Source organism: Ochotona curzoniae, unplaced genomic scaffold (assembly GCF_017591425.1).
Source record: "Ochotona curzoniae isolate NIBS_2020 unplaced genomic scaffold, NIBS_Ocur_1.0 contig_883, whole genome shotgun sequence".
In the NCBI taxonomy this organism is placed as follows: domain Eukaryota; kingdom Metazoa; phylum Chordata; class Mammalia; order Lagomorpha; family Ochotonidae; genus Ochotona; species Ochotona curzoniae.
The window spans coordinates 58,164,447-58,177,504 of NW_024466599.1; the positions used below are offsets into that span (position 1 = coordinate 58,164,447).

At 36.0% G+C, this 13,058-nt stretch overlaps 1 protein-coding gene across 7 annotated transcripts in view; it reads right to left on the reverse strand.

Moving 5' to 3' along the window:
• CTNNA2 (catenin alpha 2) overlaps window positions 1-13,058 on the reverse strand; it is a 1,062,093-nt gene that overhangs the window by 52,109 nt on the left and 996,926 nt on the right. For all 7 annotated transcript variants that reach the window (XM_040993624.1, XM_040993620.1, XM_040993627.1 and 4 more), the window contains 2 exons: window positions 10,309-10,460; window positions 198-311 (listed from right to left, as the gene is read on the reverse strand). In XM_040993624.1, coding sequence (XP_040849558.1) covers window positions 198-311; window positions 10,309-10,460 — 266 coding nt within the window. The remainder of the gene's footprint in view (window positions 1-197; window positions 312-10,308; window positions 10,461-13,058) is intronic.

Below are 13,058 nucleotides of genomic sequence, written 5' to 3' on the forward strand. Positions count from 1 at the left end.
CATGGAAGTAGGAGCAGTGATTATTTCCACTGAGTAAAGTGTGAATTTCTATAAACAACTCAAGATGAGAATACATATTTCGGAGCTAAGAATCTCTAGGGAGCATTCACTGGAATTTGGAAATTTCCTCACATCCTGTTGGCGTCCATATTCCCTAATCCCTTTGCAACAAGCCGGAATCCTGCGCAGTGACTCACCCGTGCACTCTGCCCGGCAATCAGCTGGTCGTCCTCAGTCTGAACACTTGTCCGGCTACGCACATCATAATCTTCCTGCTCAAAGTCAGAATCATCTTCCAGTTCTTCCGGGGTCTGAAGACAAAGAAGACAAAAGAAAAATCAGCATAGGTCAGATGGATAACCTTCACCCCACACACCTGCTTCCTCATTGCCAAGGCTCAGTAGCCACCAGAGGAACAGCTATGGGGGTTGGATTTGCCTTGAAGATAGTCAGTAAAATCTAGCTAGCCCAATTTACCTCTTAAATGAGACTTTTTCTCATTAGTTTCCCTGCAGGTGTATCAAATTTGCACCTCTTGATGTAGTGTACTTTCTAATTTTATGAAAAGCTATATTTGTGTTTCTTCCACCTACCCAAATCCTACTTTAAGACAAAAAAAAAATAGTAAAAGCTACATCTATATTTTAACACCACTTTTCTGCTTTTGTTTTATTCCAATACTTTTACTCACCAAATGAATCCATCATCTCTAGGCCAAGAACTAACCAACTTCGATGAAATACTTGGTTTGACTCATGATCAGCTACGTATACTCTGATGGTACGATATTGAATTTTCTACCTTTGCCTATACCTACAGTGCCCTGATACACTTAAATAGCAGAAAGCTAAACTTTTGTTAGGAAAGAACTCCAGCAATAGAAAAACATGGGAGGAAATGGTGGGATAGGAAAATGAGGGGCAAAAAGGGGAGGAAGAGGGAGGAGTCCCTATACCTGCAAAACTGTATAATGGAAAACAGTAATAGAGTGAAATACCCATTTTCACCCCTAACTCAAAAGTGTACACCTTACATGAATATACTCCACAGTCAAGATTTCCTGAATTTGAGACCCTGTCTAAGCATGAACAAACTCTCTTCCCTCTCTTAGCCTCATGGTTTTCCTCTGTAAATTGGTATTGGTTTTGCCATCTAGGTTAATGACTTGTGAAAATTAAAATCTCTATATACAATATCTTGCATAGAGTAGGCATTTAAAATCTTTTCATTACTCAGAATTTTGAAATCAGTTTATACAATAAACATGTCTTAACATGAAAGTACCAAATTATACACACCCCATGTAAGGATTAAATAACTCTTTGTTAGATAATATCAAAATCATTCTGATTATGACAGTGATGCAGGGAGCACTTTATATTTACATATGCAAAAACAAAAATTCACAGAAGCTAAGTAACATGCCACTTGCCCAAATCAGTAACAAAATCAGATTTTATACCTGAATACCAAGTGTGTCAGATAATAATCACACTATCTTTATCAGTTTCTTGGTGTTATTCTGTTTTTCCAAAACTCAGAAGTGAAGCTATAAAATATGTTATAAGGAAGAGAGTTACATTAAGATTTTTTTTTAATCTATAAGGTTAATGTTGGGGAAAAGATAAGAATGGATCCACATGTCCAGGAGTCTTTTCAAGCTTTCTGAAATGGCAAGGACTTTAAATGCTCAGCACTTGCTTGGCGACTTAGATGTATGATCCACAGGTTTGTTAACCAGCCTATGTTACAGACACTCTCTTCTCCATTTTACAGGTAGTGAAGCTAAAGTATGAGACTTTGTAATTGCAGAAAGGCTTCCAAGTCAGGCAATCAGAAAGATTTAAGGTTATATTAACTTGAAGTAGATAAATTTCAAGAGATGGTGAGGATGGATTCACAATAGGAAGAAACGAAATCAGCATGAGATTGTTATTATCCTGTAGGTGACCATCAGTCACACACTGCTCTTTGGCATAAAGCCCTTTCCTTTAACTCCAGGTCTCTTCAAAAGAAAAGTGAAGCAACAAACCACAGGCAGCCCAACTGCCTGATTCCTGCCCCCAAAGATCCAGTTTAATCATGCTGGTTTCCCTGAATATCAACTATAATTCATCAGCAGATTATTGATGGAGTCTTGAGATATGTCAGAAATGCAGGATCTTTCATGTCGATATGCTATCATAATACTAACTTTTCACGTTTTACGATATTCTTAAGTTTTCCTCCTCTACCACTATTAATCTTCTTAATATTGCCATCTAAAAATGTTCAATTTTCCTTCTCATATTTTATTAACTAACGTAGGAGTGAGTTAGGCAGAACCTTTTTCAAACAACTGATTGTATTAATTGTACATTGAGATGACATTTTTTGATAATTCCTCAATTTTCTAGAGTGCACTGTGAAACAATTATACCAACATGGTAAATTCTGCTAACATATGAGATGACAAGATTACAAGCACTTTTCATCATTAATTCTTTAAAAGCAGAGGAAAGAGTACAATGTAAAACCTCATTCAACAGAAAACAGCAGATTATGAAAAAATCTAGTGTTGTGTCCAAACATTTGTCTGGTCTGTGCAGCTAATGGATGAGTAAATGACAAAACCTATCTCATAGTATAAAGCTAGTAATGACATGCACATATGCAATTGACTATGGCTCAAGAACCAAACGGAGGAAAAAAAAATCAAGTGATGGGACAATGTAGATGAGGTTCTAGGGGACCAGAACGATTTTGGTCTAACCTTGACACATTCAATCTGCAAATCACTACATCACAATACTATATTCTCCGTTTACCTTGAGGACTCCTGAGCTCTGATCTACATGAAAATGCATGTATAAAATGAACTGTAAACATGAACTAAATCCACAGATGGAAATAATGAAAATAATTTGTACATTTAATGAAGCATAATGTCTAATAACAAAAATAGCAATTATTCTTTTTCACACTCTATGGGACAGGTGTTGAATTGTGATAAAAATCTAACAAAATCAATCAATTCCTCATCTTAGAGATCTCTGAACAGAATCAGAGTTAACTAAATTCTCCAAAATTTCATACCTAACATAAGACAGAACTGATGAGCGAGATCAGGATTCCAGGATACTAACATCTCAAATAACACCAGGAAAATGTGAGTTTAAAATGTGAGTTCCATGTGCCTTAAACAGGTGAGACTCATGTGATCCATCCATATTGTTCTTTGTAAATTCACCTTGTTAATTATATGCTTGTTCCCTGGTCATTGGTCATGTTGTTAGTTTTAGAATTATTTTTATACAAATATACCTTATTTTTCACATCGTCCACCTCCATGGATTAAACAAGACATGTAAAAGAAGGGGGAGTCTGCAATAGGCTGATAGAGTAGACCGTGTTATTAAGAAGTATTAGAAATTTTTTAAAAAAGTAGTAAGTTGCTGAATTGTATACTACAGACAGGAGAGTCATTATAACTTTGTTGTGCTATCAGGAAAGACCATTTTCAGGATAAACACTTCGAGCCTAGTCTGGTTTTCCTGGTTCTATCATTATGTAACTAGAGGTGGAGAGTCTTGGTCATAAAGTGACACAAAATCTTAAGCCCTCGAAAACTCTTTCTTCCAGGTCTATGAAGTTGGCTTATGTTCTTTACAGAGACCCAAGAAGGTGATGTATGTAATTTTCTCAGGATTACACCACACATCAATTGTGGGTCAGGATTAATCCATTTGCTTCTGGCACTTACTCTGAAATGGCCTCTATAAAGAAGCAACAATGGAAACAAAACAAGAATAGCATGATGAAGTGTTTAGGATCATTTCACCTGGACATGGGAGTAAACTATAGTAAAGACACTTACGGAGAAGACTCAAATATATACCAGAGTCTCACTGGGAGAATATAGATTGGCAACACAGTTTGGATGATGCATGAGGCAAGATTTTCCAATAGATCTCTAAGCCCTTAGAATGAGTTACATACTGAAAAAGAATTAGACAAAGTCTATATTCATAAATCTGCCAACTTGAGATGCCCGGCTAGCATGCTACTAGCCTGGTTTACTCTGAAGGCCTCCAAATTACATCCCCCAGCGGTAGTCGCAGAAGTCCCTTATGATCTAAATCATATTTTGTGATTTCCCTGCTCAGAAAACCCCAATGGTTCTCATGTCTTACAAGGCCATCATCAGGTTTTTAGTCCAGCCACCAACTGAGGCTGCTGATCTCTCCCTTCCCTCTGCCTGGAGCACAAGCCACCCCGAATATCTTCATAGCTTAATTTTTCCTCCTTCTTTAAGTCTCCTCTCAAATTTCAGCCAATCACCTTTTGGCCTTCATCTGATTCCACTGGCAACGGTATCCTTCCATACCACCATGACTTGGTTCATGTTACAGTACATGGCATTATATCTGCTCGTTTAATTCACATTCTATTAAGGATTATAAGTTCCAGGACAATAGGCACTTCTGTCTACTTTTCTTACATCAGTACTTTGGGTAGCTCCAAAAGATTCAAACATATGAAGCATTGGACAAACATTTGATAAATGATCAAGGTTGAATTACTATTAAAAAATTCACATTTCAGTGCAGAAAACCAAACTACAGACCTTATAAGGATCATACTGATTACCTGGATAAAGAAAATCTAACACATTTTGTCCCTTAAGTAGCTTCTAAAGTACTTTTTAATCTTTATATTCTAACTGTAACAAATGCTAACTCCAATCCTTGCCATTATGCTAATACTGTCGATGCATTTAGTAAATTTAATTTTATTAATTATCTAAAGCTAAATTTTATTTCACAGAATGGGAACCAACTAAGTTCTTGGACTATGCTAATCTTTCATAGCAATAAATATTTGCCTCCACTTAGAGATAAGGGAACTGAAGAGGAGAGAGGGTAACACATACAACTCTAATAGATATAACTATACTCCAAACTGTACTGCTTTACAAGTCTAGGTCTAACCACATTTGCATCCATGTTTAGTATAAACAGGCAAAACAAGCAAGCAACAACAACAACAACAAAAAAGCTTAAGGCTTTCATAATTAAGCAAGCTAGCCCAATACATTTATCCTTTAGCCTAACTTTATACTGCTCTGCTTCTCAAATTTGAGTCGATACCTGTTAATTCTCAAAATTGCTTTTTATCACTGTGGAGATCACACATCCAGCTTCAAAAGACGTATTTTCCCCAGAAACAGAGATATTTGTGTATTACCCTCAAAATTGGAAGTACCTGACAGTACTACAGAACATCTGTTTACATGGGTTGGGGGATGTGAAAATAAACAGTAGCCCTTTATTCCAACTGCATGCCAAGCTCTGGTATTTCCCTTCTCTTGCTGTTGAAATTGTCACACAAACTAATGGATTGCAATGACAAAACCTTATTAAGTTTTAAAATATGAGAGGCTGGAAGAGGCAGGGAAAATATGAATTAGAGCAAGTACTTCAGTCTACTGGTCCACTTCCAAATGCCTAGAATGGGTAGGACTTGCTCAAAGTAAAGTCAGGAGCCAGAAACTCAACCCTAACTTTCTACATGGATGGAAAGAACCCAATTACTTAAGCCATTTTCCTGCAATAACAAAAATCTGAATTTGGGTGCCAGAGGCAGATATCAAACCCAGGTATTCTGATACATACATGATTGAGCATCTCAATTACTAGTTCAACTATTCAAACTACACAAGTTTAGCAGGTATCATTATAGATTTTTATGAGCCATTTTTATGAGTATCAACTACTTCTTTTGATAGATCTTCTGATACAAAGACAAACATATAGTATTGAAAAATTGGGATAAACGTCTTTGTTTTTTAAACATATTCTTGGTTACCATATTTAAATTTTCATGGCAAATCTCACTACCTGCTAAAATTTATTTGTAATTGCCCGAAGCAGTGGTCCTATGGCTTTGAAGTTATTGCTGGATATACAAGAATGTTAAATGTATTAAAAGAAAGTTAAATGTGACTGATACAACTTATCAGTTATTCAACTTGCACACTTCCCACTAAAACACAGCACAGTGTCTTCTCGAGGCCCCCATAAACAAATGTCCTTTTCATAGTATATTTAGTGTTACGTTTTTATATTTTTTGTTGATGATTTCCCTGCTGCAATTGTCCCTTGAGAGTGGATATAAAATGCTAATTACTGTTCCCAAGTGAAGACACTTGTATCAGATAAGCTTTGTTTAATCATGAGTTAGCATCACTTGCTAATCTATCAGTAATACATAAAAAAAGGCATCTTTAGCCAAAAACACACATGAATCAAGGAAAGATAGAGACTGATGAAAACACAACCTCTCAGAACCTCATTTTGTATTTATTTCCCTTAGGAAATAAATTCACTAATTTAATGTTCACAGTGAGTTTACAGAATTCCTATTTCTAATAATGACAATTTATTATGTATTTGACAAATTTGCTTACATAGTTTTTATATCTTATAGGAGAATTAAAAAATTCCTGGTTACTTAACAAATCACAGAGGACAATGCCAGGAAGAAACAAATTAAGTCTCGTGAAGCAGCTATAGAGTAGAACTGCTCCAAGAGAAAAATAAGGGAAGGGAAGGGAAGTCTGGTGATCAGAAGGGCAAACTTTGCCTCCATGAGGTTACTTGAAGCTGTCCTGGAGTTCTCAGACGCTGACGTCACCACTATATACATATATATATATAAACATACACACACTCCATAAGACAAAGTGATGCAGAATTTGATCCTTTAAGGTCCGCCCTACATTTACTTTCAGAAAACAAAAAAAATTTTGATTTATTTTTCTTTCTCAAATTTCAACCAACAATTAAGAACAAGGCATGGTCAAGTTAGTGAGAAAAGAAACAGCTCCACTTTTCTTGATATGTCCCTTCCTGTCTTTGGTATGATAAATTTTTCACATAATTTTAATATCATTTTATGATACATAAGCCCTGGAATTTCCCTTACCCCTTCTTCAAATCCCCACCCCGCCTCGCACTGAGTTCCCCTATATTATTACTATAGAATAGTTCTTCATAAACAGTCTAAAGTCCATCATTGCAGGCATGCACAATGACAGAGGGTTCAACATGTATATATATTTCATTGGGAGTCCATCTTTGATTTGGAAGTAGAGATGCATACTGCATTGAATCCTCACTTCTGGATATATTAGTCTCCATTACACAGTTGCTATACATCCCTTTAAGTGAAAAGCCACAAAACAATCAACATGAAGAAAAATAGAAATTTACTACAACATGAAGTTAAATAACATGCTACTGAATGACTACTGTGTTGCTGAAGAAATGAAAAAGAAACACTTTTAAAAACCAGATAATTACTAAAATCAGAGATAAACTGAAGAATTTATTTAAGTATAAAATTAAGCCATTTGAATGTTGAATTGATATGGATGGTAAAAATAACAAGTTGTATATACTGTATATTTCTACTTTCCAAAATTTTAAGTGCTGTGAAATCCATCTAATCAAATCATTTGAAATGTCTGGATGGAGGAATGATAATTCATATGACAAAATGGCATTTTATCCTAAAATTGTGGGGTTTTTTTTTTTACAGCTCATGAATGAGTAAATGAATGATGGCTATAAACTTCCTCAGCCTCTTAGATAAATGGCTGTCACAAAAGTGTGAAGGCTAACAAAGCAGAAAAATGGCAAAAGAGGGAATACGTCTTGAGCATTACAGTGGGATTTAGTGCCAAATGCTTTGAAAACAGAACTCTCATGGTCTATTACCTTATTTCACAAGTTAGCACGTAATGGGAAAAATGATCTAATTTGTCACAGGCTTAAAAGGCTGATTACCCATCTTTCCCCTCCAACTCTTATCTTAGCTCTCAAATATTCCTATGTTCCTAAAGGTCTCTCTCACCTCTTTTTTCTCCTAATGTCTGTCTCTCCCTACTCTCTCAATGTTGAGCTGTGTGTCTCACAATACAGCATGGAGAAAAGAAAAAAAAATGAACAGCTCTTGCTTTTCAAACTATGCGTCTTGAGAAAGGAACAGAAATGAAAGAATATTGCAACAAATATTACCATAAGCAGATACAGGTGTAGTTGTGAAATGACAGAGTTATTGCAAGAGGGAAAATCTGAGCCAGGACCTCAAGATAGTCAAAGTTTGGTAGGTCTAAAAATGTGCAAGTTAAAAAAGAAATTATTCTGACATTCCTGAAATTCTTCATTCGAACTCCATGTTAAGTATAATTAGTATTGTCAGATAAAACTGACGACACGTTCTGTTCATTGTGAATTCATGGAATTACTGTAAAATAGATATTTCACATGAAAACAGGCAAGCTTATTCAAAAATGAGATGCTGAAGAGGTGGCGTTGGAACTCCTGATGGTGGAGTTGATGGATGCTTCCAGAGAGGTACGCATGTCAATAAGAAGCAGAGATGGCTTCCTAGTGTCACATGACTACAGACTTCTCACATCCCTGCAAAAGCATTGAAAGGAACATGCTTTCATGGCTTTGCTGATGTTTGGCAGAAAACTAGCAGCACGTCTGAAATCCTTCTAGGAGGAGAAATACGTTGCACACAGAAAATACAATAACACAGAAATAATAACTCTGGAAACAAATAAAATTAGTACCTGAGGAAGGAAAGGGTGAAGATGCTGCCAGGGGTGCTATGTATAACACAACGGCCAGGATCCATATGAAGCTACTGAACAGCTTAGATGTAGCTCGTGGCACATGATGAAAATTAAATTTTGCATAAACTCAGTTAAATAAAAGATAATTTAAAGCAAATGACAGGTTCATCTTTTTTTTAATGTGTCTGCAAGAAATTTTGAGTTACAAATATAATACCAGTGTATTTCTACTAGTTATAATGTGGGTTTTTTTAATTTTTGGTTATTTTATTTACGTATTTGAAAGAGTTATGGAGAGGAAAAGACAAAGATAGAGCCTCCAGCCAATGGTTTGTTCCCAAGATGGCTGCAGTGGTTGGCACTGCACCATTCGCAAGCTAAGAGCCTGGAGCTTCATTTGGGTCTCTCATGTGGGCAGCACAGGTCCAAACATTTAGGCCACCATTCACTGCCATTTCCTCCACCATTAGCGCACCAATGCATTGAAGCAGAGCAGCTGCACTTGAACCATTGCCACATGGGATACCAGCATCACAGATGGAAGCTTTACCAGTGGGTAAATTATGTCACAAGACCTCCCCCCACTGGGCATCATGCTCTTAAGCTTAGCATTGCCTACATTCCATTTCTATTCGATAGCAACCACAAATTTATCTATGTCATCAATTATGCTTATGCATATGCAATTTATTTTAAGAAGAGGCTCTGTGGACAGTAAAAGGATTTAGAAACTGAAAATGCTAAACTATTGGTAAGAGAATGAAAATCATTGCAGTGAAATATCCAGCAGTTAAATGTAATGAGGTAGGCTTATGTTTAAATGGTCACGGAGGAAGGCATGGTACCAATTAAAAAAACAGCTTCAAATAATACTATTTGATAAAATTAAGTTTATTTTCTAGGTCTGTATCCATGCATAATTGCATCAGCAATGGTTTAGAAACTCACGCCTACCTTACAAAACAAGCCTTGAAATGGCAATAGATTGGGTGACAGGATTGAAATTGCTGTTAGACCATGCTTATTTATAATATCTGGACTACTTTTTACCAGAATACTTCTAAGTATGTATCATCTTATTGGTATATAATAATAGAATGTCAAAAGTTCATGCAGAATAGAATGAAAAGAATCTATTTTCATGTCAAATTAAAACTCTAAAAGCAGGAGAGATCCTTACAAAGTTGATAGAAATGAGTATCATTGAAAATTATGCATGAATTTTCAGTTTACCCCTAAACTAAGTTACCTTTTAAGGTATGTTCCAGGCACTTTGAGGTTCCTTCCCTTATGTTTTCATTATTTTTCTATTTGTTAGTGTAAGCACTACTGAACTAAGCAATTGCATTTCTTTACAGCCCTTGATTTTCCAATCCAGATGGAAAAACGATATTGAACAAGAGGTGCATATTGGTAAATATCAAGGGCTCCCCTTAACTCACTGTGGAACTTAGAAAACGACACGTATACACAGTAGGCAGTGCATCACACTTCCGGAGAGTCAGTGCTAACCCGAGATTGCTGGATCATTCACCCCTTAGAAGTAAACAGTCAAGTCTGTCCGAATCAAACAGGTTGTCAAGTTAAACTGGGTAATTAAAAGACAAATGAAAAAGGACAATTAACTCCTTGGTGTCCCAATTAGAAGTTGTGATCAGTTCTGAGCTCCAATCCCCACATACCCTGATCATCAGCACAGCCTTTCTGATGTCCCGTACGCCGTCATACACCAGGCGAGAGGCATCGATGAACTCATTCTCTTCAAAAGGCTGAGGGACATTAGCACTCAGGGCTTCAATGGCAACCTCAACTTGTTCAGCAAAGCGTGGCATCACTGAGTTAAAAAGAGAGAGACAAAGTAGTAGATTAGGCAATATTTTCTCCATTATCTCTCATTCTAGCCATTGGACAATGTGGCAAGTCATAGAAATATGCCAAATTTCACTGGAGCAGCATGCTCAGCTTTCCAGTTTGTGATGTGTCCAATTTAGTGGTCTCTATGCACTTACATCAAAAACAGTCAGTTGTTACATGCACAGTAATGGTTTATAAAAACGATTTTTCTGAAACTGCCCAAGATTGTTTTGTGCATTTTATGAGTATAGATTTCATGTGATGGAATTTATTTCCACTTTGGTTAAATTTTCTTAATTCTCCTAAGCATACTTTTTGGTCTACAAAATATAGTGAAATCCTGCCTCAAGTTTCATTGGTATCATGCATACAAAATATTGAGTGGACTTTGCATCTTAGAAGGCATAATCAAAAATTTTGTATCAAAAGTTACAGGCATAGTTGGTGAGAGCAGACCTTAATCCATGTGAATCCAGAATAAACATAAATGAAATGATCCAATCCATTCTAACAGTGTTGGTATGAGAGACCTAAGATATGGGATCAGGAACACAGGAAGGTTGTGGTAGAATGCTGTTAAAGAGGGAAAATTCTGGAAAAGATAGCGGGAAGAACGAGAGTTATAGGGTACTAGTGAGCTCAGTGCTAAACTGTTCCATTTTATCAGCATCGTTTTGATTTTAGAAAGATTTGAATTTCAAAAATGCTGAAATCTCTTATTCACAGAGACATCTACACACTCCCTAGAGGGCTGTGTAAAGTAAGCCCGTCGAATGTCTCAATTGCTTCTACTGACCGCTTCAAACCTGCTCATTCACTGATTCTCAAGAACTGCAATTCAATTTGCTCACTTGCTCTCTTGCAACAATTCATGTCACAAATAAAAGCCAAAAACACAACTCTTCTCTACCAAGACAATGAAACAGAAACATGACTGATCTATTTCCATTTCTAAATTTCATGCCTAACTTGGCCTTGTATTCATTTTTCTCCATTGTGGATACTGTCAGTTGCATTTAAACCTGTGGAGTGAGAAATTTTCCTATATTGCTTTTCAGTATTACTTTACTCTCTAGGGTCAGAATATTCAAAATAAAACATTCCACAAAATTTGAGGAATTGTCAAACATTATTTAAAAAGAAAAGAAGAAAGTGATGCTTAAAAAAATTATTCTTTCAATACACATTATCAAACCAAAACAGACATGCTGGGTTTATTTCTATCTTTAGGGGAATGCTATGATTTGAAAGCAGTTTGTGCCCTATTGGAGTTTAGTCTCCAATAACTGTTAAGACAACGGAAATGTAATCTGTTGCTGCTGTTTAGAAGTACACCGCTAAGAGGCTCGAACTAGAGGATATCAGCAGGTTGAGGTGAACATCCCTGAAAAGGACAGTCCCACACAAGTGCACTCCATGTCTCCTGCCAGGGACACTCTGAGCCAGCTTTGGACTCTCCAAGAGGCCATCATCAGCTGTGGCCTATCAACCTGGACCCTGCAGATCTTCTCTAAAATTTACCCAGCCTGTGATAACTGTGTGATTGGCAAAAGAAAATGGAATAAGACAGGGAGTCAGTTACCATGACTGTTGCTATGATCGGAATTAATCATTTGGGTTTTTGAACAACAGCTACAAGTAGAGGAAAAGGATTTAGGAAATACTAATCCAAATTGGTGCAAAAGTAAATCAAAATATACATGATGGGTAAGCGGATAATCCTGAGTTGATTTTCGAACAATGTATGTATATATCAAAACATTACACAGGGCTCCATAAATATCCAATTATGTTTCAATTAAAATATAATTTAGAAACTTGTATTTCAAAACAGTGCACTAAGCACTGGGTATTTCATTGTTTGTCTATATTGGGAATAAACTTTTTAATGAATGAACAACACAGATCATTGAAACTGATTTTCTTAAACATTAAAATATTTTTGTTTGCATCTGGTAATTATAACTCTTCTACTTTTTCTGAAACTGAATTTTTAAATTATGTTAATTCTATTCTGTGGGGTGGCTAAATTGATATCAGTGATGTTAATTTTTTTTCCTATGATACCATCAGGTAACACTGAAATGCAAAAGGCATTCATTCTTACTGCATTAACTGATAAACTGACAGATTAACATTCAATTCACCAAAAGAAAAGTTCATATTAGAAATACACAATAAGATGCCCGACTTTAATAATAATTTGAAATTATTGTAGATCATGAGATATTACTCTATAACCATTAGGATAGGCAGACTAAAGCAAAATTAAATTTACCTTACTGAGCACATAGACAAAATGGAATCCATCTATTGCAGGAAAAAATGCAAATGGATTCACAAAATTATGATGAGCACTTTGAGAAAATACAGTAAAGTGAAGCTTTCTAATCAAACAACTACTTGAACTCAAAGTAAAGCCAAGCATTCATTCCAAGAGATGCCGATAAGGAAGGATTAGTAGTTTTTACATGGGAGTCACACGTACTCACAGGCACAGTTGCTTCTCGTTAAGCTATATATCCACAGAGTTAGAAAGAATTATAGACAGCCTGAGAATGAAAAATAACTGCTCTTA